Source organism: Podarcis filfolensis (assembly GCF_964270895.1).
Source record: "Podarcis filfolensis genome assembly, chromosome: 10".
Lineage (NCBI taxonomy): Eukaryota > Metazoa > Chordata > Lepidosauria > Squamata > Lacertidae > Podarcis > Podarcis filfolensis.
The window spans coordinates 51,601,490-51,627,938 of record NC_139612.1 but is presented as its reverse complement, the minus strand read 5'-3'; the positions used below and the strand labels follow the sequence as shown (position 1 = coordinate 51,627,938).

The 26,449-nt window shown below is 42.7% G+C and overlaps 1 protein-coding gene across 2 annotated transcripts in view; it reads left to right on the top strand.

Annotated features, from left to right (window-relative positions):
- Positions 1–26,449, top strand: part of STAB2 (stabilin 2) — a 92,797-nt gene that overhangs the window by 50,143 nt on the left and 16,205 nt on the right. For both annotated transcript variants that reach the window (XM_083574070.1, XM_083574069.1), the window contains exons 40-55: positions 125–170; positions 865–941; positions 1,869–1,994; positions 2,615–2,688; positions 11,223–11,294; positions 13,113–13,232; positions 13,439–13,486; positions 13,897–13,980; positions 16,232–16,378; positions 17,640–17,780; positions 19,840–19,899; positions 20,502–20,678; positions 20,800–20,892; positions 21,923–22,069; positions 24,764–24,820; positions 25,355–25,478. In XM_083574070.1, the coding sequence (XP_083430196.1) occupies positions 125–170; positions 865–941; positions 1,869–1,994; positions 2,615–2,688; positions 11,223–11,294; positions 13,113–13,232; positions 13,439–13,486; positions 13,897–13,980; positions 16,232–16,378; positions 17,640–17,780; positions 19,840–19,899; positions 20,502–20,678; positions 20,800–20,892; positions 21,923–22,069; positions 24,764–24,820; positions 25,355–25,478 (1,593 nt within the window). The remainder of the gene's footprint in view (positions 1–124; positions 171–864; positions 942–1,868; positions 1,995–2,614; positions 2,689–11,222; positions 11,295–13,112; positions 13,233–13,438; positions 13,487–13,896; positions 13,981–16,231; positions 16,379–17,639; positions 17,781–19,839; positions 19,900–20,501; positions 20,679–20,799; positions 20,893–21,922; positions 22,070–24,763; positions 24,821–25,354; positions 25,479–26,449) is intronic.

Below are 26,449 nucleotides of genomic sequence, written 5' to 3'. Positions count from 1 at the left end.
TGTGCATCAGGCCATTGCTGTGGTCTGTGCATCAACCATTGTGCAAACATAGATCAACTCTTTGATGGGCAGGGTAAATTGGGATTGTATACTGTTGACTAACAAAGTCATTTTCCTCCTGCAGAAATCAAAGGTGATAAATGCAACAGTAGCTGCCACACCAGTGCCAAGTATGTATGACAGCAATTTATCTAATAATATTTAGGCTGCATTCAGACAACACCTTTCTCCAGCAACTATAGCACGAACATTGAAACAGAGGGTGGGGGCTTGGCAAAAATAGGCACCAACCAGCATGGGAGTTTTGCAGTAGTCATGCACAGGAACAGTATCCAAATTTAAGCTGTTAATGCATATGGACTAGGAAAAATTGGCATAGAAATTGTCCTAATTGCCCTGCAACATATAAGTTTCAGGCACTTTAATTTGACATACCTGACACTTTAAAAAACTCAACTAGAAATTGATTGTCCTAGTTTAAAGTTCTCTGAGAGGTTAGATTACATAAAATTTCAAGCTACTGACCTGCTTATAATTTAACTCACCACTTACAGATTTTTGAAATATTAAGCAGTATATAAATGCTTTTATGCAAAGTAAAATAAATAAAATGATATGCTTGGTATGCATTGGAGAATATTGTACCAAAAATTGTGTGAAACATTCTACAATGTGTATGAAGTTAGGATTGGTTTTTTGCCCCACATGCTATGTTTTTAGAAAATACAGCTTTCTAAAGATTGCCTTAGAGATTTTAGATCTGCTTTCATGGGTCTGTCAACCTTTTGGAAAAAAAGTATTGCATGAAATAAGCAGTGGTGATGCTGCAAAATAAGTGGTTTTACTTTCCTTTTTCCATTTTAGCTGCCTTCTCAATTCCTATGGCAGAGCATACTGCAAGTGTGCAGCAGGGTTTAAAGGGAACGGGACATATTGTACAGGCAAGTGGACTTTGTCCTTTTCCATTTGACATACCATATTCACTGTGCCTCCCATTCACAAGAAACTGGTGGGGCAGGAGGCTGGGAAAATACCAGAACCACCATTTGTTTCAATGAATAGGACTGTTCCACTCACAAGTGGTCACGTGTGGTGTCTGCACCCCACTCCCTTGAGGGGTGAGGAGTTTCTGAAGCAGCATTGCATGACTTATGATACTCCCTTCAGAGGGGAGAGCACTGAAGGTTACAATGGTTTTTTAAAAAGTATATTCTTTATTTGCAAATATGCAAATAGTGTTGATATATAACAGTCTATTTATGTAAAGGAAAAAAGAAAGAAAGGGTTAAGTTGGGTGTGCTGGCTAATTTGTCTTGCACCTGAAACTAGTTAAGCATGTGAGAGTAACTCAGCACAATCTAAAATAGAAATCCACTTGTGTTGGAAGCAAGTTTGCTCTTGGCCAGAGCCTAGCCTGTGCTGGAACACTGCAAGAAGCCTGTATGCTGCTGGAAGGACTGTATACTACAACTGTACATAACCTAAAAGCTGTGGGAACTGCATTGTACTGTCAGTAAAGGGACTGACCCTACCTAACACTGTGGTGCTTTTTGGTTCCATGGGCGCACTCCACTGGCGTGTTGAATGGGGACTCTACACACTCTCCAACAAATAGTAGGACGTCGATAGAGGCAAACAGCAAGGCAGCTAATGTTCCCACAGAGAACGTTCCCCAATGGTGCTTCTCTCTTTCTCAGCATTTCGACCAAACTGCAAACCTGCCATTTGGTGTCACACACAGCATACATCAACACTCTGCCCCCACTGTATGGTTGTATTTTTCTGGCAAACCTATGTGTGCTACTGCATGCTATTTGAAAGCAGCTTGAGGATCGCAGCCATACTTTATATTCTTTGTTCTTTCACAGCTATCAATGCATGTGAAACCAGCAATGGAGGTTGTTCTCTCAAAGCAGAATGCAGACGCACCACTCCAGGAAACAGAGTGTGTCTTTGCAATGCAGGTTACACTGGAGATGGGATCGTCTGCTTTGGTAAGTGCTTGTTTTATGGTTTAAGATCTTAAGAGACTGATAAATAGGCAGCATGACTACATAATATATGTATTGATACATTTTCATGTAAACCATAAATGCTTTTGTTCTTTAAGACAGTTAGCTGCTTGGAGATTAGGGCGATTGCTGATTTTCTGAACTGAGTCACGAGTCACAACCTTACCTCTTGGGAATATTTTTTTTATAATCATGGAGACATGGTTTCACAAGTCCAGAGAGTGAATCATGCAGACATGGTTTCACATGTTCAGAGAGGACAGAACCATTTCATGTAGGGTGGTTTGATTCAAAATGGCCCCAGGTAAAAATAAAAATAAAATCTCTATGCATAAGAAAATCTTTACACATTTGACAAAACTTGTAGACTTTTGATGTGACTGCAAGTCCTTTAGCTCGTTCAAGGAAAGGAGTATAGCATTGCCATCACAAACTGCTACAAATACCATAATCTTATTTTACCCTTGTAGCCAAACCAAGGGGGATCCTAGTGGGCAACAGCAAGCAAGAATTATTGGAAACTAGTAGCTTTCATTTGGCAGTGCCTCTCAGAATCAGAACAGTACTCACATTTTTTCCTCTGTTGTGTTTGTCACATAAAGAAATCAATCCCTGTGTGGAGAATAATGGTGGGTGTGATAAAAATGCAGAGTGCACTCACACTGGACCCAATCAGGTAAGCAATGCTCCTATCTCATTTTGATGCACATTGCAGGCATTAATTTGTTTTTTTTTTTTTTAAATAATTTTTATTACGTTTCTTTTCATAATTTTGACAATTCAATACAATACAGAAAAACCCAAATACAAGAAACAATTTTTGATTTTTTTAACAAAAAAGAAAACCATTGGACTTCCCCACACCTTCCAGATCTGCGTTCTTTGTAGTAGCAATATCAGCAATTTGTTACCTTATTTCAAACCTTGTTGGAACTTTCCATTATTATGTACCCATATTCAGTATATTGTATCTTAACTTTGTTACCTTTTAAAATAAACATAAAATGTTTGATTCACATTGACTTCTTTTCTCATTTGTCATTAATTTTACCATTTGCTTAATCATATTTGCTAAAGCGTAACCTTTCCAAGAACATGCACTGTCTTAAAGTTCATACAGCTTATAGTATTTTTGCAAATAGTCTTTAAATTTTTTCCAATCCGCCTCGACTGATTCTTCATCCAAATCTCGGATTCTGCCGGTCATTTCAGCTAGTTCCATATAGTCCATCAACTGCGTCTGCCATTCCTCCAACGTGGGTAAATCTTGTGTCTTCCAATTCTTTGCAATGAGTATTCTTGCTGCTGTGGTAGCATACATAAACAAAGTTCTATCTTTCTTTGACACTTTCTGGTCTACCATGCCCAGCAGGAAGGCCTCTGGTTTCTTGGGAAAGGTATACTTAAATACCTTTTTCAGTTCATTGTAAATCATTTCCCAGAAGGCCTTCACTTTTGGGCAGGTCCACCAGAGATGAAAAAATGTCCCTTCTGCCTCCTTACATTTCCAACATTTGTTATCAGACAGGTGATATATCTTAGCTAGCTTGACTGGGGTCATGTACCACCGGTATAACATTTTCATAATATTTTCTTTCAGGGCACTACATGCCGTGAATTTTATCCCGTTGTTCCATAACCTTTCCCAGTCTTCAAACATAATGTTATGTCCGACATCCTGTGCCCATTTTATCATGGCAGATTTAACTGTCTCATCCTGTGTATTCCACTTAAGCAGCAAGTTGTACATTCTCGATAATACCTTAGTTTTTGGTTCTAACAATTCTGTCTCCAATTTCGATTTTTCCACTTGGAAGCCAACTTTTTTATCCAATTTAAAAACCTCTTGAATTTGAGCATAGTGTAACCAATCTCGCACCTTATTTTTTAGTTTATCCTTACTCTGCAGTTTCCAGTTGTCTCCAATTTTTTCGATTATTTCCCAATATTTCGGCCAATAGGCCTCCATATTGGGTCTTTTTCGAGCCTTGGCCTCCACTGGTGATAGCCACCTCGGGGTTTTACTCTCTAATAAGTCCTTATATTTCATCCAGACTGCAAAAATTGATTTTCTGACAATATGATTTTTGAACAGTTTATGAACCTTAACCTTGTCGTACCATAGATATGCATGCCAACCAAAAGCATTATCAAACCCTTCCAGATCCAGGACATCAGTGTTTTCTAACAAAAACCAATCTTTCAACCAGCAGAAGGCTGCAGATTCATAATATAACCTCAAGTCCGGCAGGGCAAACCCTCCTCTTTCTTTCGAGTCAGTTAGTATTTTAAACTTTATTCGAGGCTTTTTGCCCTGCCAGACAAACCCAGATATATCCTTCTGCCATTTTCCAAAACATTCCACTCTGTCCACGATCTGTAGGGTCTGAAACAAAAATAACATTTTCGGCAATACATTCATCTTTATAGCTGCTATTCGACCCAACAAGGAAAGTTTCAATCTTGACCAAATTTCTAAGTCCTTCTTAATTTCCGACCAACATTTTTCATAATTGTCTTTAAATAAGTTCAAATTTTTGGAAGACAAATAGATCCCTAGGTATTTCACCTTTTTAACCACATTTAATTCTGTTTCTCTCTGAAACCCCTCTGTTTCTGTAGATGTCAAGTTTTTGGCCAAAACCTTAGTCTTTTGTTTGTTCAACTTAAATCCTGCAACCCGACCAAACTCATGAATAAGTTCTAAAACTCTTTTTGTACTGGGTTCTGGCTCCTGTAATGTCAAAACTAAGTCATCTGCAAAAGCTTTCAGTTTATATTGTTTCACTCCGACCTCTATCCCTTGTACCAACCGGTCCTCCCTAATCATGTTCAATAGCACCTCCAGGACTGAAATGAATAAAAGAGGGGATAGAGGGCACCCTTGTCGTGTCCCTTTTTCAATTTTAAATTCCTCCGTCACCACATTGTTCACTATTAATTTAGCTTTCTGTTCTGAATAGATTGCTTCTATTCCATTTTCAAACCCCCGTCCCACTCCCATCCCTTCCAGATTTTTCTTCATAAACTTCCAAGATATATTATCAAATGCTTTCTCCGCATCAATGAAGATTAAAACCGCCCTTGTGTTCCTATTGGTTTGCAATAGTTCCAAAATGTCAATGATGTTTCTGGTATTTCCATATAAATGTCTACCAGGGAGAAAGCCAGCTTGGTCCTTGTGAATTACTTCATTTAAGACCTTTTTAAGTCTGCTTGCTAAAATGTCTGCAAATATTTTGTAATCCACATTCAGGAGTGAGATGGGACGGTAGTTCTTAAGCTGGGTCTTTTCAGATTCTAGCTTGGGTATCAATGTGATGAATGCTTCTTTCCACGTTTCCGGTGCCCTCTTCCCCTCCATGATCTGGTTGCATACCTCCATCAAAGGCTGTGTCAAGTAGTCCTTCAAAGTCTTGTAGTATTTGGAGGTAAGCCCATCCGGGCCTGGAGATTTGCCAAGTTGCATATTCTGAATGGCACCTTCAATTTCCTGTTGAGTTATTTTACAATTCAAGATTGATCTTTTATCTTGGGTTATTTTTGGTAGTCCATTTATCCTTAAAAATTGATCTATCTCCAACTCTTTCTGAGGCCCTTGTGCATAAAGTTCTTTGAAGTATCTGTGGAAGCACTTCCTGATTTCTTCTGGTTTCTGAACCATTCTTCCTTCAATCTCTAGATTTGTCACTGTATTTAACTTTTGTCTTTTTTTCAGCTGCCAAGCTAGCAGCTTTCCACATTTGTTTGCTGATTCAAACGATCTTTGCTTCATCTGTTTGATTTTCCATTCGATCTCTTGATTTATCAGTTTAGAGTATTGTGCTTGATGGAATTTGATTTCTCTCAGCACTTCCTTTGACTTGGGATTGGTTCTCAGTTTCTTCTCACCTTGATATATTTTCTCCAATATTTTATCCTTCTTTCCATTCCAGAGCTTTTTCTTGATTGTATTTTGTTGTATCAGAAACCCTCTCATAACGGCTTTACTTGCGTCCCAGATCATTCTTTTTTCAACTGTAGTGTTCAGGTTGATTTCAAAATAGTCCTTTAACGTTTTTTGGGCCTTTTTCACAATCTCTTGATCTCTTAATAAGGTGTCATTCATTCTCCATCTGAAGGAACCGGTTTGGGTAAGTCTAAGTTCTAGTTTCAAAGCATTGTGGTCGGAGCATGTTTTTGGGCAGATTTCCACCTTTCTAGTCTTGGGTGCCAGCCCTCTAGATGTCCAGATTTGGTCGATCCTTGTCCATGACAGGTGGGCCTCAGAGAAGAAAGTTCCTTCTTTACCTAGGGGGTCTTTTGTCCTCCATATATCAATCAGATCCAAATTGTCAATCAGTTCAAAGAAAGTTTTAGGCAGTCTGCCATCTGATGTTAAGTTTTGATTTTGAGACTTATCCATATGTGTAGATACCACTCCATTCATGTCTCCCATCATTATGATGTTGTTGTAGTCCATATAGTCCAACATGGTCTCATGCAGCTTCTTAAAAAATTCTGATTTCCCGTCATTTGGCGCATATATTCCTAATATCAAAATTTTTTCTCCTTGTGTCTGGATTTCAATCGCCAAGATTCTTCCTTGCTCATCTTTAAATACAAATTTTGGTGCCAGGCTCTCCTTGGCATATATCACCACGCCTCTTTTCTTAACCTTGTCTGATGAAATAAATTCTTGGCCTAGTCTTTTGTTAACTAAGACTTTTCTGTGAAGCCTGGTCACATGGGTTTCTTGTAAACAAATAATGTCCAATTGTTCTTTCTTCAATATGTGAAATATTTTCCTTCTTTTTTCCGGAGAATTTCCGCCATTTATATTCCAACTAAGTAGCTGCAGAGACATCCTGTACTGTTTTGTTACACCTAGAGTGGTGTATCTTCTGGTCCCGAGGGTGTAGGGCCTGCTCCGCCTCCAGGCGGAATCCCAGCTTGTGGTAGAGGACAAAGTGCTGCTGCTTCTTTTTGGAGATCTTCACCGTGATCGTGCAGGAACTTTTGTAAATCCTCTGGTGTTTTTATCTTTACCTTCTTCTGCTTGTAAGTAAATGATAACCCTTGTGGAAACTCCCACCTATAACGAATTGTGTTGATTCTCAGCAGTCTTGCCAGTTCTGAATAAGTGGTTCTCAAGTCCAATAACTGTTTTGGGATGTCTCGGTAAATTTCCACCCTTTTATCTTGTATCACCAATGTATTTGCGAAATGTAGGCCTAATATTTTGTCTCTCTCTTCCCTTGATCTCAAAATTATCAAACAATCTCTGGGTCTGTCCTTCCTTACCAATCTTCCCAGCCGAAAAGCTGACACTATTTTAAAGTCAGTTTCTTCCTTAATGCCCCAGAATTTTGAAAATTCTGTTGTCAAAAATCCAATTAAATCTTCTTGTTCAATTTCTGGGATTGCTCTTAATCTGAGGTTATTCTCACGATTTTTCAATTCCACCATCGAGAGGTAGGCTTGTTGTTCACCAATTTGTTTATGCAAAGGTTTAACTTCACCTCTAACTTCCTCGACCTCTTTTCTAGCTGCCGTTGCAATTTGAACAGCTTCCCCAGCCAAATTACGGTTTTCTTGTGTAGCTCCTTGCAATTTTTCAATTGCTTGTGTATGCTGGGAAACCTGATCTGTCAATTTCTGGATCGAAGATGTAGCTTGGTCAATTTTTGATGATTGGTTGTCAACCTTTTGATTTAAAGCTGCCAACTGCTCCAAGATTTGTTTCAGAACTCCCTCAGATGCTCCTGCTGCCATATCTTCCTCTGCTGGAATTTTAGACTTTTCGGCTTCTGCCTTTTGTACGCCCAGCACAGCTGGAACTGATGATCTGCGTCCCTGAGTCAAAGTTGTTTGTACAAGCTGTGCCTGCTTTTTTTCCTTTTCCTTCTCCTTAGCTTCCTTGGCTTTGGCTGCTCTTGTCTTTCCTGTACCACTCATCAGTCAATGTTCAAGGTCAAATTGTTATTGTCCCATGGGAAAGACAGATCCAATTTAAAAACAATCCAGTGAGAGAGAGTAAACATAAAAAGCTGTTCCCAGGCCTTATATTCCCAAAATCCTCTAGGGGGAGTACCACCAAAGTTTCAAAAAGAAGAAGGCAACTTTTCCGCCATTAAAGTCCCCTGTATGTTAAAAAACAGAAATGCAATAGTCCCAAATGGTAATAAACAAGTCCTGCAGAGTACTTTAAACTTTTAACAAAGTTTCAAAAAGGTGCCTACAATTTGTATCCAGTCCAGCTTGTTAAAGCTCAAAAGCTCAAGGGTATCCATACGTCTGTAAAAGTTTGTAACAATTTGTAACAGTTCCGCAGTTAAACAGTTTCCCCTCCAGCAGCCCGACGATTTGGAATTTAGCTTTGAATGATCTTACTGGGGAGGATCGCTCCAATTTTCCTTTTAAAAAATTGCTCACAAATAAGTCTATCTTTTCTCGTTAACAGTCACTTCTAAAAGTGCATGAAAGTCCCTCTTTAAAACATCCCTTTTCAGCCGCTTTTCGCTTCTCTGATCCCTTGCTTTGATCTTGTAAGCAGATCCGGGAGGCGGACTTCCTTTTTAACGTCTCCCGGTTACAGCCAAAATTTTTTTCAAGAATTTACTGCCGAATTTAACGTCCTTACTCACGGGTTTGTTGTTTCAGTCGAATCTTTAAAGGAAGAAAGGTCGGCGCTCATCTGCAACAGCTGCGCGGCTTCACTCCCGCAGAAAGAGCGATGAACTCACAGCACCGCTACCCCTCTTTCACTCCGGAGCCCCTTACGGGGTTCCTTTCGCGATTTCGGGGTCGCTCCAGGTGCCCGCCGAGTCCCACGGCCACGAGCTCACTCTGCTCGTGGTTTTTCTTGATGGGTCGTCGCTGTGCCGCAGCGAAACGACCCTTTCCTGCGGAGCCCCTCTTCAGACTAGAAGAGGACCGCCATTACAGTTTCGCGCCGCCTCCGGAAGTCCTGCAGGCATTAATTTGTTGATGCTGCTGCTACTGTTGCTGTTACATAGATTGATTACTAGCACTTACAATTCACCTAAAATTTCCTGGGCACTAAGTGCATGTATTAGAAGATAAGCCAATTCCTGCCCACAGGCTCGCAATCTAATACATGTGATACAAAAGAAAAGGGAATGGTGAAGAAAGAATAAAGCAAGTACTGGAACAGTTGGCTGAGGGGATGGGGCCAAGCTGATCTCTCCCCATGCCAATATGTTCTTCCTAGAAGGCAAAAGGTACTATCTGACTGTGGCCCTCCGGAGTCCCCTGGCCAGTGTTGAAGGCCAGAGAACACTTCCTTTCAGCTCTGCAGCCCTATGGCAACTGGCAGTGGGAGATCATTGTGGCAGGGAAGCAAGAAGGAAGTTCCCCTCACCTGCTTCTTCTCCTACCAATGGATGGGGTCAGGCTCACCTCCCATGAATCATAGGTTATAGAATGGCAACATATGATCCTATGAATGTGCCTTAAACTGAGACGGGTCATTGATCCATTTAGCCATGTACAGTGGATCTTTGGCCTCTTGGGCAGGGTGAGGAACCTCAGGCCCAGAGATCAAATGTGGCCCTCCGGCCCCTCTGGCCAGCCCTGAGACTCTCCTCAGGCCACACACCCTTCTCCCCAGGTAACACCCCTTACAGTGCTTTTGCCTGACTAGAATATGTCCTTGAAGTGTGTAGAAACCTCAGATTTTTGGTTGTGACTGTAATGCAGCCTACTGAACAATGGTAAGATTGCTGCTGTTCATCACCTTCTGGCTCCCTCTCAGCACTCCCATGGGCACATGGTCCCAGAATGTGGTCCTCTGGCTGAAAAAGATTCCAACCAGTATTTCCCACCATGTGCTGCCTGAGATAATTTTTAACTAAAAATGCCAGGGATTGAAACTTGAGATCTTTTTACACCAAAAGTTCTTGTTCTGTTGCTGACTGTGGTGTGGGAATGGGAGGAGGGGGGAGTCCTTTCCCATAGAGTGGTACCTCGGGTTACAGACGCTTCAGGTTACAGACTCCACTAACCCAGAAATAGTACCTTGGGTACAAACAAACTTTGCTTCAGGATGAGAACAGAATTCGTTCGGTGGTGGCGCAGTGGGAGCAGGAGGCCCCATTGGCTAAAGTGGTGCTTCAGGTTAAGAACAGTTTCAGGTTAAGAACGGACTTCCGGAATGAATTAAGTTCTTAACCCGAGGTACCACTGTATCCTGTTTTAACTGCAACATTTTAGTGGAGTAGATGTCAGTTCACACCTTGGCTCTGCAACAAATTAACTCAGTGCCCTTAAGTAAGTCTGAACCTCCCTCCATTATCTGTAATATGGGCATAATAATACTGTAATGCGGTCCTCCCTTGCAAGGATTACTGAAATAATGGACTCGGCTACATTAGTAAAGAAAAAGCTTTTTATATGTCAGCTCCCCCTTCTGAGAGGGGCTGCTTTGTGGGCGGGAATCCAGGTCCTTGCAGCGACGCGGGAGTGGGCGGAGGAACGCCGCTCACATCAGCAGGATTCCTGGTCGCGTCACACCCCCGGCCAGCTATTCGGGTTTGACTGGGGGCATGGCTACGCCTGTTTAAATTGTGGCGTGGCCGGGGGAGCAGCTTCCATTTGCTTCCATTCGTGGGATCTTTTTATATGTGTTATAACACTAGATGGCGCTGTGGAGTCCCGTAATGAAGTTTACAACGCGTTTTCCTGAAACGTCTTTTTGATGTATCTAGACCCAGCCAATGTGCGTGCCGTACTTTGAGCACAGAATTATGAAGTCCAAAATATTAGGTTTTGTGGTGTGTTTTTTAAAAAAAACACTAATATTTTGAGGATTCTTGCAAATAACTTTATGGACTAAATAAAAGTAAGTTGCCTAGGTAACGAGGTCTCTGGCTATTTTTATTCCACTGAGCTATGTAAGATAAATTGGAACGACAAAGACCTAACTTGTTATACTCTAATTGCAACATTTTCCCCCTTTTCTTTTAAAAAATATTAAGGCTCAAATAGCTTATCATATTGGGCTCTTTCAACTGATGAAATGCAGTGGCAGAAATGAGAAAACGTACCTTAGGCTATGTGCTTTGCCTATGAAAAAAGGAATGTTAGAAAAGAGATGTGAGCCCAGAAAGGGATATATTATTCTGTGCCTTATTTATTTTCCAGAGCCAATTATATTCTCCTTGCAGAACTTGACATTGTTTCTCTCCCCCCCCCCCCTTCTCCTGGCAGGCAGCGTGTAATTGTTTAAAAGGATATTCTGGCAATGGCAAATCATGCACCTACATCAGTCTCTGTTCATTTGTGAGTAGATTTCATATCAGCCTGGTTTCTCATTGACAATGTGCTTTGAGGTGTGTCTCTTACCAAACAGACAAAAGTCCATTCAAGGCAGGAATCCCAAACAAGAACTTTTTAACATCTCCTGCAGATAGATGAGAAACTGGCATCTACTGGCCCTGCTTGTGGCTGCCATTTGCTTGTATTTCAGCTACACATGAAAGTGCAACCAGCCTACTTTGTTTGCTCTGAACTTAAACCTGAGGCAGGAGTGAACTCACCAGGATCAGCCTAGTGTATTTCTTCCGCCACTGGGTTGCTGCAGCCCATGCAAGAGAGGACGAGGGAGGAAAACTTTCAAGGAAGGCTTGAGACTCCGTGCTTCCTTTTAAAAGTCAGTCCACAGGATTCACATTCCAGACTTGCTTCAGGATGCTTAGTTACCATCGCAGCAAAATCTCTGGGTCCATCTCTCCCACAGTGCCTCACTCTGAGAAAGTATCCCTGCTGGGGACTGAGTGAGTGGCAGTTCATGGAGGAGGTAAAGGTAAAGGTAAAGGTACCCCTGCCCGTACGGGCCAGTCTTGACAGACTCTAGGGTTGTGCGCTCATCTCACTCTAGAGGCCGGGAGCCAGCGCTGTCCGCAGACACTTCCGGGTCACGTGGCCAGCGTGACGAAGCTGCTCTGGCGAGCCAGAGCAGCACACGGAAACGCCGTTTACCTTCCCGCTAGTAAGCGGTCCCTATTTATCTACTTGCACCCGGGGGTGCTTTCGAACTGCTAGGTTGGCAGGCGCTGGGACCGAGCAACGAGAGCGCACCCCGCCGCGGGGATTCGAACCGCTGACCATGCGATTGGCAAGTCCTAGGCGCTGAGGTTTTACCCACAGCGCCACCCGCGTCCCTTCATGGAGGAGGGAGCAACAGAAAAAGGGGAAAGGGGCAATGACAGAAGGTGCAGGCAGACTGCTTTAGGTAGAGAAAGGGAGGTCACCGTCGACAACTGAGAACCTTTGAGCAAAAGCAGGGCATTTCACCATTTTTACGGAGCTCTTACAGAGCAGCTGTGGTGCAGACATAATCAAAGGCTGATTGGCCCTTTTTTGCCTGATCTGAGGATTGAGAGCATTGACATTTGAATCCCAAGTGAAAGACAAGAAAAGTGTTCCTTTCCTTGCATATGGGCTTCTTATTGCCAGCTTATTGCTTTCTTCAGTAACTGTAAAGCTCTTTAAAATTGGATTTTAACATTTATTTATTTATTACAGCTAATCCTGTATTACTGTCATTCAGCATGCAATCTGGCTCTGTAACACAGCTGATCCCTCTGAGGCTTAGTATATTTTCCAATTTAAAAGTTAGGTTTTCCCAATAACTCATATCAATGATCTAGATAGACAGTTGGGGCATTGCCCCATCTAAAGCAGTGCTCTGCCCCACCTAGGATTTGCAGGGCAAAGGGAAGAAAATGGTATTTTTAATTTGTGGCATGACAACAACAGCCTCCATGTAAAGAATTGTAGTATGTAGACCATGGAAGAGTCGCAGATAAGAGTGGTGTGCTGGACTCCATCTCCTGGCTTTCGCTTTGCTCTGCTTTTCAGTTTCCGTTTCAGTTGTGTTCTCAATATGAAGTTTGCTGCTTCTTAAATCCTTATGATTATGAATTTCTGTGCCACTGAGTGGGCAGTGTTGACTATGGAAGGGCCACGTCCCATTGAAATGAGCAAGGTGTAAAAGTTATTCCCTTTATCCATAGATTTATTCTTTTTCTTAAACTAGAACTGAGATGTATCTTCACAGGGGAGATTTTGTTTAATGTTGGGTTCCCTTCCTAACAGGATAATGGTGGCTGTTCGCAAAATGCCATCTGCAATGATACTGAATACTCAGAAAGGACCTGTACCTGTCAACCCAATTACGTTGGAGATGGATTTACTTGCAGAGGCGGTATATTTCCGGTAAAACTTCCTTTTTTATTGTAGAATGTTGTGCTACAGCTTTCATTGTCCCTGGCCATTGGGCATTCTTGCTGGGGCTGATGAGAGTTGTAGTTCATCAACATCTGAAGGGCCAAAGGTTCCCCACACCCGGCCTACATCGTTTCTATTTTGTCATTGCTGCCTTCTGTAATCAATCAATCAATCAATTTATTTATTTATTATAGGAACTTGCAGCAGATTACAACACTACTCGGTTTAAGGGATATCTAACGGTAAGATAGACGTGCCCTCCAGGTCCTGATCTCTATCAGTGATCATTTTCACTCACACATTTTGAAAGCTTTGCCAAAGTTGTTATTTATAGGCAAAACACACGCGATAAACATGATCAGCCATATTGTGGATGAGCCGTCAGTTACTTGTTTTTCCAGACTTAAGTTCAGCTTGCCACATTTCTGCATTGTTTTGTGATTATTATTTTTTAATGTCCTCGTGTAAATTAATCAGCACTTTAGCGCACATTTTTCCTGATGAACATTTTTGTATGCACTTTTCCTAATACACGTGTTTTGCAAGCTATTTTTTTAATGTTATTTGCACCTATATGTGCATTTTATAACACTTTACCCTAATATACATTTTTAGCCTGAAATGTTTAACATTTTGCCTTTCTTTCTTGTAGGACTCTAACATCAATGACATTGCCGGAGCCGGCCCATTCACTGTTTTTGCACCAACCAACCAAGCATATCTAACCACACCAAAAGTAAGCAAATCAATCTTAATAATGCAAATCGGCCTTATACTTAAGCACTAGCCTGGTAGACATAGCCAACAATGAACTATATGCCGGGGAGCATCTGGCATGGGTAAGATGGGTGGAGATGGAGGGATAAAGTGTTCCATTCTTTCTCTGTGCCAAGCATAGGAATGCAGGAATCCCACCTCTGCCAGCCCCCAGTAAACATTTATTTAGTCTAGTAACTTACATGCATGGTGGCAAGAAGTTCTAGGGACAGGGCTGCTGAGCTTAATTTCATTTAGATAACAGAGCCCTAGAGCCTTATGTTATCTCGACGGCTTGTCTTTATTTGGAAATATACAACAGAGCATCAGTGGAAGCAAACAGACACTCCTAACAAGGCAGCAGGTCCATTACCCTGGATTAGATCCCTACAGTGAGGCGATTCCTCCCTCCCAAGGTAGTGCTATAGGAAAGCATTGTCACACCAACCCAAACGCAGAGCAGTGCCAGATTCCAGCGGTTCCAGGCACTTAACCCAGGGGTTTGTGTTACCTTTGGAATGCAGTACAGCAGATACACTGCCGTCTTTATGATACATGCTTTACTTACACAAATATACAACCTGAGCCTACAATGGACAGGTTCACAGCATTAACACTCCAAAAGGGTCTTGCTTCTCCAATATCTTTTCGCAGGGCCTGCAAGACAGAACTGTTCCTCCAGGCCTTTGGTCAGAGTTCAGTCTGATTTTTCTCTTTCTGTATAAGAACAAGAATTAAAGAGGCCTCCTAGCCTGCTCACAGCTCCTTTATAAGACCAGTGGTAACAGTTGGCCCTGAAGAATATTAACCACTCTCAATTTTACCCATGGACTACCATCTGTCCAGATTTTAATTTGCTCTGAACTAATTTCAAGATGTATTGTATTTTTCGTCCCATAGGATGCTCCGTCCCATAGGACGCACCTAGTTTTTTTTTTGGGGGGGGGGAATAAAGGGAAATTTTTTTCCCTTTATTTTCCCCCCAAAACCAGGTCGGGGGACAGCGGGATGGCGGCGCTGCACCTCCCCGCTGTCCCCCGAGCTTGTGGGGCTATCCGATGTCTGCCCGGCACGCGGGGCGCTCTGCTTCAGGGCGCCCCACGTGCCGGGCGGCAGGCTGCTATCCGCAGCGTAGGGACTCCCGCAGGGCTCCCCACGCTGCGGCTGTCTGTCCGGCACGAGGGGCGCTCTGCTTCAGGGCGCCTTGCGCGCCGGGCGGCAGGCTGCTATCCGCAGCGCGGGGAACTCCCGCAGGGCTCCCCACGCTGCGGATGTCTGCCCAGCGCGAGGGGCGCTCTGATTCAGGGCGCCTCGCGCGCCGGGCGGCAGGCTGCTATCTGCAGCCTAGGGAGCCCTGCGGGAACTCCCGCGGGCTCCCCAGGCTTGCTGATAGCTTCCTGAAGCCTGGAGAGCGAGAGGGGTCAGTGCGCACCGACCCCTCTCGCTCTCCAAGCTTCAGCGAAAGCCTGTATTCACCCCATAGGACGCACACAGATTTCCCCTTCATTTTTGGAGGGGGAAAAGTGCATCCTATAGGGCGAAAAATACGGTATTTTAATTAATTGATTGCCTGTTTTTATGTTCTTATGTTCTTTGTATACTGTGTTAGTTTTATGATGTTAGCCACCCTGAGCCTAGCTCCAGCCGGGGAGGGCAGGGTACAAATAAAAATTTATAATAATAATAGCCATAGTCTTTGATTCTAGCAGAAATCAGGCATGGCTTTCTGCCTTCCTAGCCTGCTGCCTTGCTTCTAGCTCACATGACTCCATTTTCCACTCTGGCCTTTGTCTAACTACCAGCAAGTTGAGGAAGGCAGGGCCCCCAGCCATTTTCTCCCTGGTGCAGAACCACTTCCTTTGTTACCTTAACCCATATTTAGGGCCATAACCTCACTGGGAAACCAGTCTGGCTATTCCAGGAATTGGATCCATGCTGGATCCATGAATTCGAAGGGTATCAGCGTACAGCCCTCCCCACCCTCAACTCATAACAGTCTATTAATATTTCCAGCCCTTGACACACTGTGGAGTAAACCTCATTGAACACAGTTGACTTGCTTCCAAGTAAACATGTACCAGAGTAGGCTGCACCATTTATGTGCCTCAGATCCCAGACTCCCACCTCAGGGTAATGAGGCAGCAAAATCAACAGCAGTATTTTGGGTGCATTTGCAGCAGTACCATTTGCTCCCCCGCCTTACCTATTATGTTTTCTGACTCTTATCTAAGGTTCAGGACTGGAGTCTCAAAGGTTGGATGCCCCAGATTCTTCGCTATCATATTGTAGGCTGTACAGCGCTGCTCTCTAGTGATATGACATCTGATAAAACTGTTACCACTCTCCATGGAGATCAGCTCAAGATCACATTCTCACAGGTAACTAAGCCTTGGGCAGCATATGTGTAATGTTACCTCCTTAGAAAACAGAGGTGCAGTCTTCTTAAGGTGTTGGGATGGATTAGCATTAGTAATGAGGCTCAAATGAATGCTAATCTAATGGGTCGATGGTTGCAACCCACCAGATGAGCTCTTCTGCAGCATTGCATTAACAACTCACTGGGTCACCACAGGTGACAATGAATGCTTTGCAGGTGAGTAGGTGAACTGGCGGGCAAATCCCACTACACTTAGCTTCCATGCTAGCTATGGAAGAAAGAAAGCCCATTCCTCCTCTACCAACCCACTTGGTGTGGGATAAATAAGCCTCATATAACCAACATGCTTAACTCTAATTAATGCATGAAGGGGTTAAGACCATAGAGTAAGCTGTCCTGCCAGGCTTAGCTAGGTCACACCCCCTTACATTGGGAGGAAGGGATACCAAACTCTTTGTTCTCTCTCTCTTCCACCATGTAACCCTACCAGGAAAGACATCTGGTCTGGTTGTTCCCAGCTCAGAATGTGTGGCTTTAGCAAGCCATCTCTGTTTCTATACAAATAATTTAGAAACTCTTATCAATTTATAACTCAAATTTAACTGGCTATGTTTTGTTGCTGCTATATGGAAAAACACATGAATCTGACCTTTGAAGAGTTTGTAAATAAGCGATTTTTAATTTACCAAACACATCGTCTCTTTCTATGCTAACTTTGGAAAGGACTTAGAAGGGAATGTTTAAAAGGTGTAACAGCCTATATTTCCACACTTTACTTTACTGCATGTTTTGTAATTTTAAATCTCTATGGCCATGAGGATTCAATGGCCTCTCATAGGAACATAGGAATCTGCATTATACTCAGATCATTGGTCCATCTAACTCAGTATTGTCTGCGTTGACAGTTACTCTCCAGGGTTTTAAGCAGGGAGTATCTTCCAGATTCCCACCTGGAAATGCCAGATATTGGAGATGGCGCCTTCTGCATGTAATGTAGTTTGCTCCCCCACTGAGCTATGGCCAGTCTGGGTGGGCAGAGTCATTCCAGGTTTGAAGGTACTTCATTGAGAAACTTCCACCTGAGGTTTGATGGCTCAACGGAGAGGGAAGCTGCACACAGATCCAGCTACTGCTGAAATGCATTTAAGTCCCTGGGTTTTTATCACATTGCCTAATTTCCTGGTACATTTATTCTATTTTAAAACATATGTGAGACCACGCACTAGTAGAATCCATACCTTGTTTTTTGTGTTTGTTTTCAGAATTCAGTTTTTTTGAATGGAGACGCTAAGATTTTAACCAGTGATTTAATCTGCACAAATGGGGTAATACATCTCATAGACAAGGCCTTGTTTCCACAGAGGATTCAAGAGTTCCCTCCTGGACAACCAAAAACTCAAAGGGTGTGTAAAATTTATACTGGTATTTCCAACTAATTAAAAGTTGTTCAGTCACGTTTTACTACTTTGCTTTCAGCTGATTAGTTGCTTAACTAGTTGAAATAAAGATTACAGTGTGTTACTTAGGTGATATGTCTGCCATAATTAATTGCCATAGTTGTTTGTTGTTACTAAAACATGGATAAATCATAATTGTTTCAAAAAAAAAAGACTGCATTGTTTTGTTAAGTAATTCAATTAGATCATTTGCATCAATACTTTGAACAGTAGCTACATTTTGCTAACCTGCACTTCTGGCATGATTTTATTGATTTAATTATTTGCTACATTTCTATCCCACCTTTCCTCCAAGGAAAGCACATTTGGCTCTCCTCCCCATTTTTATCCTCAGAACCCTGTGAGGTTGGTCAGACTGAGAGGCTGTGGCCGGCCCAGGTCACTCCATGAGCTTGATAGCTGAGTGAGGATTTGAACCCTGGTCTCCCAAGTCCCAGGGACGCGGGTGGCGCTGTGGGTTAAACCACAGAGCCTAGGACTTGCTGATCAGAAGGTCTGCGGTTCGAATCCCCGTGATGGGTTAGCTCCCGTTGCTCAGTCCCTGCTCCTGCCAACCTAGCAGTTTGAAAGCACGAAGTGCAAGTAGATAAATAGGTACCACTCTGGCGGGAAGGTAAACAGCATTTCCGTGCGCTGCTCTGGTTTGCCAGAAGCGGCTTAGTCATGCTGGCCACATGACCCGGAAGCTGTACGCCGGCTCCCTCGGCCAATAAAGCGAGATGAGCGCCGCAATCCCAGAGTCGGCCATGACTGGACCTAATGGTCAGGGGTCCCTTTACCTTTACCTCCCAAGTCCAGCTCTCTAACCACTAGATGTCACTGTCTCTTGCTTTTATGTTTCAAAAACATGTGGAAGAAGACTTTTTAAAGGGCTGAAAAGTAGAAGGGAGAGCCTGTAACTCTTCTAGCTGCTGTCACTATAGAGCAGCCTTGGAAAACCTGGGGCCCTCCAGAACTCCCATCAGCTGACTGGACTGGGTGTAGCTGACTGGGTGTTTTGCACCAGAACTCCCATCAGCTGACTGGGTGTAGTCCATGGTGTGTCTCTTCTCCTCCTAGAGAACAACAAAAGCAAAAGCTATACAGAGCGGAAACAGCGTATTTCCCTTTCCGCTCACAAGACTCCAATAATCAGTGCTGGAATGTAAACAGACATGTGACATGTAACAATCCCACACACACCTGCAGCACGGGAGGAATGGAATTCTCAACAGTCCAAAACACCTGGAGGGTTCCAGGTTGAAGGCTGCCCTACAGAGCAACGTGGGGCTTAGCCCAGTGCTTCTCTTTGGACCAAACTAGATCATGGTGCTAAATGTGCCACTTGGGTCCCAGGGTTGTGTTTTCGATTGTTAATAGCCACCATAGGTGAGGGAGAAACAATTTTCATCGGAACTGTGGTGAGGCATGGTTAACCCTTCCTCTCTATTTCCCAGACAAAAATGGGGGCACAGCAGTTTTTAAAAATAACCACAGCACTTGACATGTTTCGTGTCATGCCTAGTTTGGTTGTAATTTGTGAATTAGACTACAGCTAATTGGAACTAGCAAAGCACTTGTGAAATGAAATGGCTACAAAGATCTTAGGCGCTTTGGGAGGAATGGCAGGATGTACATTTAATAAAGAAAGGACATTACTAACTTAGGTTCATTTATTTCAATGGGTTTACTCTGAGTAGGACTTAGCTGACTTCATATCCCGCCGCCCCCCCCCCCCGCCCCCAGTGTCACACTGATGCTATGCTGGCACTGAAAATACCTAGTGATTCATTAGCAGCAGTAGTTGGGTTTTAGCACCTTCGTGGTCACACTTACCATAGTTACAAGGATTAAATAAGCTTCTATTATGCAGAAACTTCTGTTACGAGATGTTGCAGAAAGCAGCAACCATTTTCATATGTTGTATGTAAAAATAATAAACAGTATGTTACTGCTTTTTGAAAACACCCTGCTGTTACATTTACTAAATGAGCAAATAAGATTGGCAAATAATTTTTCTTCCTAGGAAAACCTCAAAGTGATTGCAGCAAAAAATGGGTACATCATGTTCTACAATTTGCTAGAGGTAAGAGTACTTGATTTTGTAACCCATTTTGTAAGGCCTTTGGATGCAGGGTTTTGCAGCGTGTTTTGTGCACTCCTGTGTCAGAGGAAATCCCACCTACTTGGAGACCTCTTGCATCTTACAGGTGAAGGAACAACTGTACTTACCGTGAATGGTATTTCACTGTGCATGTAAAGAGTGCTCCAAGACCCACCCTGCTAGCTTCCTATGCTTATTCAATTTGCATTGAGGGGCATGGGACAATAATACATACTCAGTTTTTCTTATTCCTTGTGGGTTTTGCTTATTTCCAGAATGGTTTTTCTTCCACTCCAGGATGGTTTTTCTTCCACTCCTTGTGGTGGTTTTCCTATTTTGTCTATATTTTATCACTTTCTGCCCTGTTGAATTCCAGTTTCTCCTAAGCCATTCCAAGAAATGGGATTGAGACTCAACAGGAAGAGAGCCAAAAAGTCTTCTGTATAATTTTTGGGCACTTCTTGTCTCTGAGCTTCGGAGTAGGCAACAGAACCTGCCTGGAGCCCTCTTTACATCCACAGTGAAATATCATTTATAGTATAAAAAACAAAAAACTGTGTCTTTTTCCTTTTACTTTATTTCAGAGTTCAGGACTGATGGGTCTCATTAACGATCCTCTTCATCAACCAGTCACCTTGTTTTGGCCCTCTGACAAAGTAATCAGGGCTCTGCCAAAGGACCAGCAGGATTCATTGTTTAAAATGTCAAACAAGGAGAAACTGCTTCAGTATTTGAAATTCCACGTTATTGGAAGTGCTAAGGTAGGAGTGTACAACATTTCAGTGCAACATTTCTAGATGATTTATAATTTTTTTAAAAACAAAACAGCACCAGTGCAGTCTCCTCCTTTTTCTCTCTTGTTTTTCCTGATCTCTTCCACAGATTTTAGCCTGTGACCTCCCTAGGTCTACTTCACTGAAGACTCTTCAAGGTTCTGATCTCAGTGTGATATGTGGCAATGATGACAGCAATACTGTGAGTGTTTGGCTAATCCATGGTGTTTTGACCACTCCAGCCCCATAATCCCATCATCATACTTTGGGGGAAGGGACATAGCTCTGTGGCAGAACATATGGCTTCACATACAATAAGTCCTAGGTTCAATCCAGGTGGAGCTGGGAAAGACTCCATTCTGAAACTTAGAAGGTGGCTTGCCAAACGGTGTAGACCAGGGTGGGGAAGAGCCCTGCAGAATATTGTAGGGCAACTTCCATAGGGAGGGAACGATAGTCATCCTTCTTCAAACCGTGGAAAAGTGAAGCTTTCCACAGGAAAGGTGAAAGGAATGGAACCACTGTACAGCCCCCAGAAGGCAGTCCAGAAGAATAACCAAGATCAATGTCTTTGAAATCCACTGAGAGGTCCAGAGAATCAAGAGTGTTACATTGCCCCAATCTCTTCGTCAGCACAGGCTGTCAAATCAGGTGACCAAGAGGGTGACCAAACTCCCATCAGAAATCAGATTGAGATGGATCGGGGTATCCAATGTTGTTGGATTCCGTCCCCCATCAGCCCTGGCCAGCATGGTCAGCATACAGTGATGGGCTGTAGTCCAGCAACATCTGCATTGCCTACCCCAGATCTAGTTCATAGACTTTCTCCAGAAGCACCCATAGTTGTTTTGCATTAATGAAACAACTAATTGCATAAAAATAGTGCCATTTAAGGATTTTATGCTGCTCAATATCAGTGTTCTCTGGGCAGCTTAAAGCAACAAAACATAATATCCATAAAACAATAAAAAAGCAACATTAAAATGTCAGTGGCAGCAAACAAAACAGTATAATAAGATACATAGCATCTCTGAAAGCATTGGTATTGAAACATGTCATATAAATAGATAAGCAGATATTACGCAAGAGGTGTTGGCTTTGGGATTCTTTGTAAATATGTTAAAAAACAAACCAACAATCTGACTCCAATTTATATTTATTCTTCCTGTTTTCACTATCTAATAGGCCTCCTGCTGAAGCAGTGATAACTTTATTATAACTTTCTCCTTCAGGGTGACCTGTTCCTCAATGAAAGAAGGTGTAAGATTGTACAAAGGCATATTGAGTTTGATGGTGGCATCGCTTATGGTATTGACTGCATGTTAACAGATCCTGTCCTTGGAGGTCGATGTGACACCTTTATCTCTTCTAATATTCCGGTCAGTCCTCCTATGGATTTTTGTTGCCTTCTGAATTTCAGAACTAATCCAGTGCCCTTACATCTGTGAGTGCTCCAATATGTATACATACCTCCTGCATGTACAAGGGAATCCTGCATACGCAGGACCTTTTGCTGTACACTGGAGCTCTAGATCACAGCCTAAATAATGCAGCTCAGTATGTGCATACTCAGAAGTCTTATTCAGTTCAAGTGGATTTGGTTCAATTAAACTCAGTGTATTTAATCTGCTTCTTACTGCCTACTTTTGAATGTTGCTTAATTTAGATAGCGAAATGCATTTGCTGTTTTGCCGTTTTGAATATCTTTAGTTATTGTCCTTGACTAGAAATAATAATAGAGAGATGTTTAAGAATTTTCTCTGCCTACTTCTCCATTTTATTGCACAACTGAAAAAGTTGTACTGGGCTAGATTTCATTTCTCAGTTATTCCATGTTCTATATTTCCAGGATTTTATAAATGTTGAAGTATTGGGAAAAACCCAATATGATTCATATGGGATTTTTTTCTCTGTTCTGTCATTTAAGGTGTGTTCAAGGAATGTCTGTGCCTGAGAGGAAAGTGGCAATACACTGATACTTATTTATTAAATTTCTATACCACTCCAGCTGAGGATCACAGATATATATATATGGGGTCATGAAGAGTTGGACACGACTAAACGACTAAACAACAACAACATATATATATGTATATGTATATGTATATGTATATGTATATGTATATGTATATACACACACACACACAACAAAGTAACAAATAAAATGACTCACATCCCACAGTTTAAATTCAATAGATTATTTAAGAATAATCTATTTGCCTGGCACCCCCATCCCAGTGACCTATACACAGGCCCTGCCCTTAGGCGGAATGATACAGCCACCACAAGCCAGAATGTCTGTGAGTGGACAGCAAAGAGGTACTAGTGGGATTCTCTGCCTGTGGTGCCAAAATACCTTAACTGGCTTTGAGTACTATGCACCTTGACTTGGTCCACCTCAGCCAGCGAAATGTATTGAACCATCTTATTCACTGAGTTACCTGAAGACAGACACAAACATGCATACAACTGTACATGCACAGGCTCTGTGCAGTTCAGTGGGAGCATGAATGCCAGGCCGAAAGGAAACATGCAGGACCTTAGACAGTTCCATGGAGCTCTACTAAAGGTGGAGTCCCTGCAGCTTTATGTAGATTGACCAGGCTTAGAATGTAGCATGTTCCTCTAACCTGAAGGAGCTGGTTGGCTGGTTAAAATGTCTTCATCTTGTTTTTTAGTCTTGGAGTCTGTGAGGCTTCGGAGACAGACCTACCCCTCTGAGTCTAAGAATGGTGGCAGGATTGTGTCCTTTTGCAGAGAAGGCTCTGTATGAGGTACTGGCAGTTCTAGCACCAAGGAAGTAGCCTGAACCTCATCCGAGTACTCTGTTGCACATTGCAAAGTCCCCAGGTTGTGGGCCGCAACACTGGCATTCAAATTAATATGTGCAGCTTGTGGGCAAAGTCTTACCACTGCAATGACAATCTTCTCTCCCTCCACCCCCATGCATTCATTAGACACTCTTTGCACTACTGAAGAGGACTGTTGTTGAATCAGAAATGTATTTTCTTTTACCGAAGTGACTAAGAAATTGGGAATTGAGAAGCTGTGTTTTAGGCCTCTAAAACACTATTGTACAAATAGGGGCGCGGGTGGTGCTGTGGTCCAAACCACTGAGCCTCTTGGGCTTTCAGATCAGGTCAGTGGTTCAAATCCTCACAATGGGGTGAGCTCCCGTTGCTCTGTCCCAGCTCCTGCCAACCTAGCAGTTTGAAAGCACGCCAGTGCAAGTAGATAAATAAGTACTGCTGTGGTGGGAAGGTAAACGGCATTTCTGTGCACTCTGGTTTCCATCACGGTGTTCCATTGCACCAGAAACAGTTTAGTCATGCTGGCCACATGACCCTGAAAGCTGTCTGTAGACAAACGCTGGCTCCCTCGGCCTGAAAGCGAGATGAAGGCGGCACCCCATAGTCACCTTTAACTGGACTTAACCATCCAGGGGTCCTTTACCTTTTTTTACCTATTCATTAATGTTTGATTTATTGGGCTTGCTTTTTGCTTGGTCCTGATTGTGCTCATATAAACTTTGTGCATACAGTCATACCTTGGGTTACAGACGCTTCAGGTTGCGTTTTTTCGCGTTACGTACTGCCGAAACCCGGAAGTATCAGAACGGGTTACTTCCGGGTTTTGGTGGCCACACATCCGCAGAAGCGCCAAATTGCAACCCGTGCGTGCACGGACATGGCGCTGTGGGTTGTGAATGCTGCGGGTTGCAAACGTGCATCCCGCATGGATCATGTTCGCAGCCCGAGCGTCCACTGTATAAGCTCTGTGAGCATAGGCTCTGTATAGAGGTACAACTGAATTCATGGGGACCCTTCAGCTGTGGAACTTACTGATACACTCACTCATTCACTCAGGTATATATTAGTAAATATAGCTTTGGTAAGAGACTTGTTTAAAAAAATTGTAGGAAATGAAGTTTACAATGTCAGTTCCTAGTGCTAATTAGATTATATATTGCATTTGTATAGTTATTTTAATAATTAAGTGTGGTTTTTAATCCTAGCTAGCTTTGGGGAGTTTTAGTCTTCTGACAGAAAAAGTGTATTTCTCTTTCTCTTCAGGGAGACTGCACTGCTTGTTACATAACTCCTCGGTGCCCTACTGGATCTAAAGTGACGGTAATTACAGTTCTACACTTATGAGTCAAAATTTAACCGACAAGTTGTAATAAAATATTTTGGAAAATAGCTACATTTTAAACAAACAAGCTTATACAGCAAAGGAGGTATCAAAAGGACTTGGAAGCTCTGTAACCTACATATGAATTATAAAATAGCTCGGTGGTTCCTTTCTCACTCCCTCAATCATAAGCTTTCAGAGCTACTTACACACCATACATATGAAGCACATTTTCCCACACCACAGAATCCTGGGAACTGTAGTTTGTTATGAGTGCTGGTAACTGTAGTTCTGTAAGGGGTAAACTACAGTTACCAGGATTCCTTTGGGGAGGCAAAACGTGCTTTCACACTTCAGGGAGTTGGATTTAGATGACCTTTGAGATTCCTTCCAACATTATGATTCTAAGCCATTCTGTGAGGGCTGGTAGGGGCGTTATGAATACCTTGTCCTATGGTGCCTTTATTGAATTTCCTGATTTCTTTGTTTTGTCCATTCTCTTTTCCCCCCATTTCTAAATATGAAACCGTAAGGGAGAGGTGAAGAGATGTACTTACATTCTCAACCACAGGATCTTGAAAGGGTGTCAGAAGGATTGTTCTATGATGGTCAGGATACCACACTGTTGCAAGGGCTACTTTGGGAATGAATGTCAAGGTAAGATTTCCTGGGATCAAACACTTGAGAAACTTCTGAGAAGGGCTCCTGTGCTTATATATCTTTCTCAGTGATGCTATTAGCAGTGTGGGAAGGGGGAGCAATTTAGGTCTAGATAACAACATGAGGGGGGAAAGGTTAAACATCCCCTTTCCCAGCACAACTTTTACAGTCAACATTGGATCCCTTTATGGCTGCCTAAAAAAGAAAACTGGGATAGGCTTCCTACATATCGTCTGTTCTGACTCTTGAACGGGAGAGTTGGCTTAGCAACCACCAGGCAGCATGTGGCAGAAACAGATGGCAGAGGGGTGGTCCAGAGTGTTTAAAGTGATATGGAAACGTTTTTCACAGAATCAGAGAATTACAGAGTTGGAAGGTATCCTGAGGGTCATGTTGCCCAACCCCCTGCAATGCAGGAATCTCACTTAAAGCATCCATGACAGATGGCCATCCAAACCCTGCTTAAACACCTGCAATGAAGGAAAGTCAACCACCTTCTGAGGGAGTCTGTTCTGCTGTTGAACAGCATTCACTGTCCAAAAGTTTTTCCTGGTTTTTAGTTGCAATGGCCTTTCTTGTAACTTGAACCCATTGGTTTGGGTCCTCCCCTCCGGAGCAGGAGAAAACAAGTTTGCTCCATCTTCCGTATGACAGCCCTTAAGATTTTTAAAGATGACTATCATATCTCCGCTCAGTCTCCTCTTCTTATTCAAGCTAAGCATATCCAACTCCCTCAACCGCTCCTCATAAGGCTTGGTTTCCAGACCCTTGATCATTTTGGTTGCCCTCCTCTGCACATGTTCCAGCTTGCCCATGTTCTTCTTAAACTGTGGTGCCCAGAACTGGACACAATATTCTGTGTGTGGTCTGACCAAGGCAGACCTTGAATGGGGCACTAAACTTCTTCTGATGCAGCCTAGAGTACCTGCTGCTGGCATACTTTTCCCATTATTGCCTCTTGTAAATAG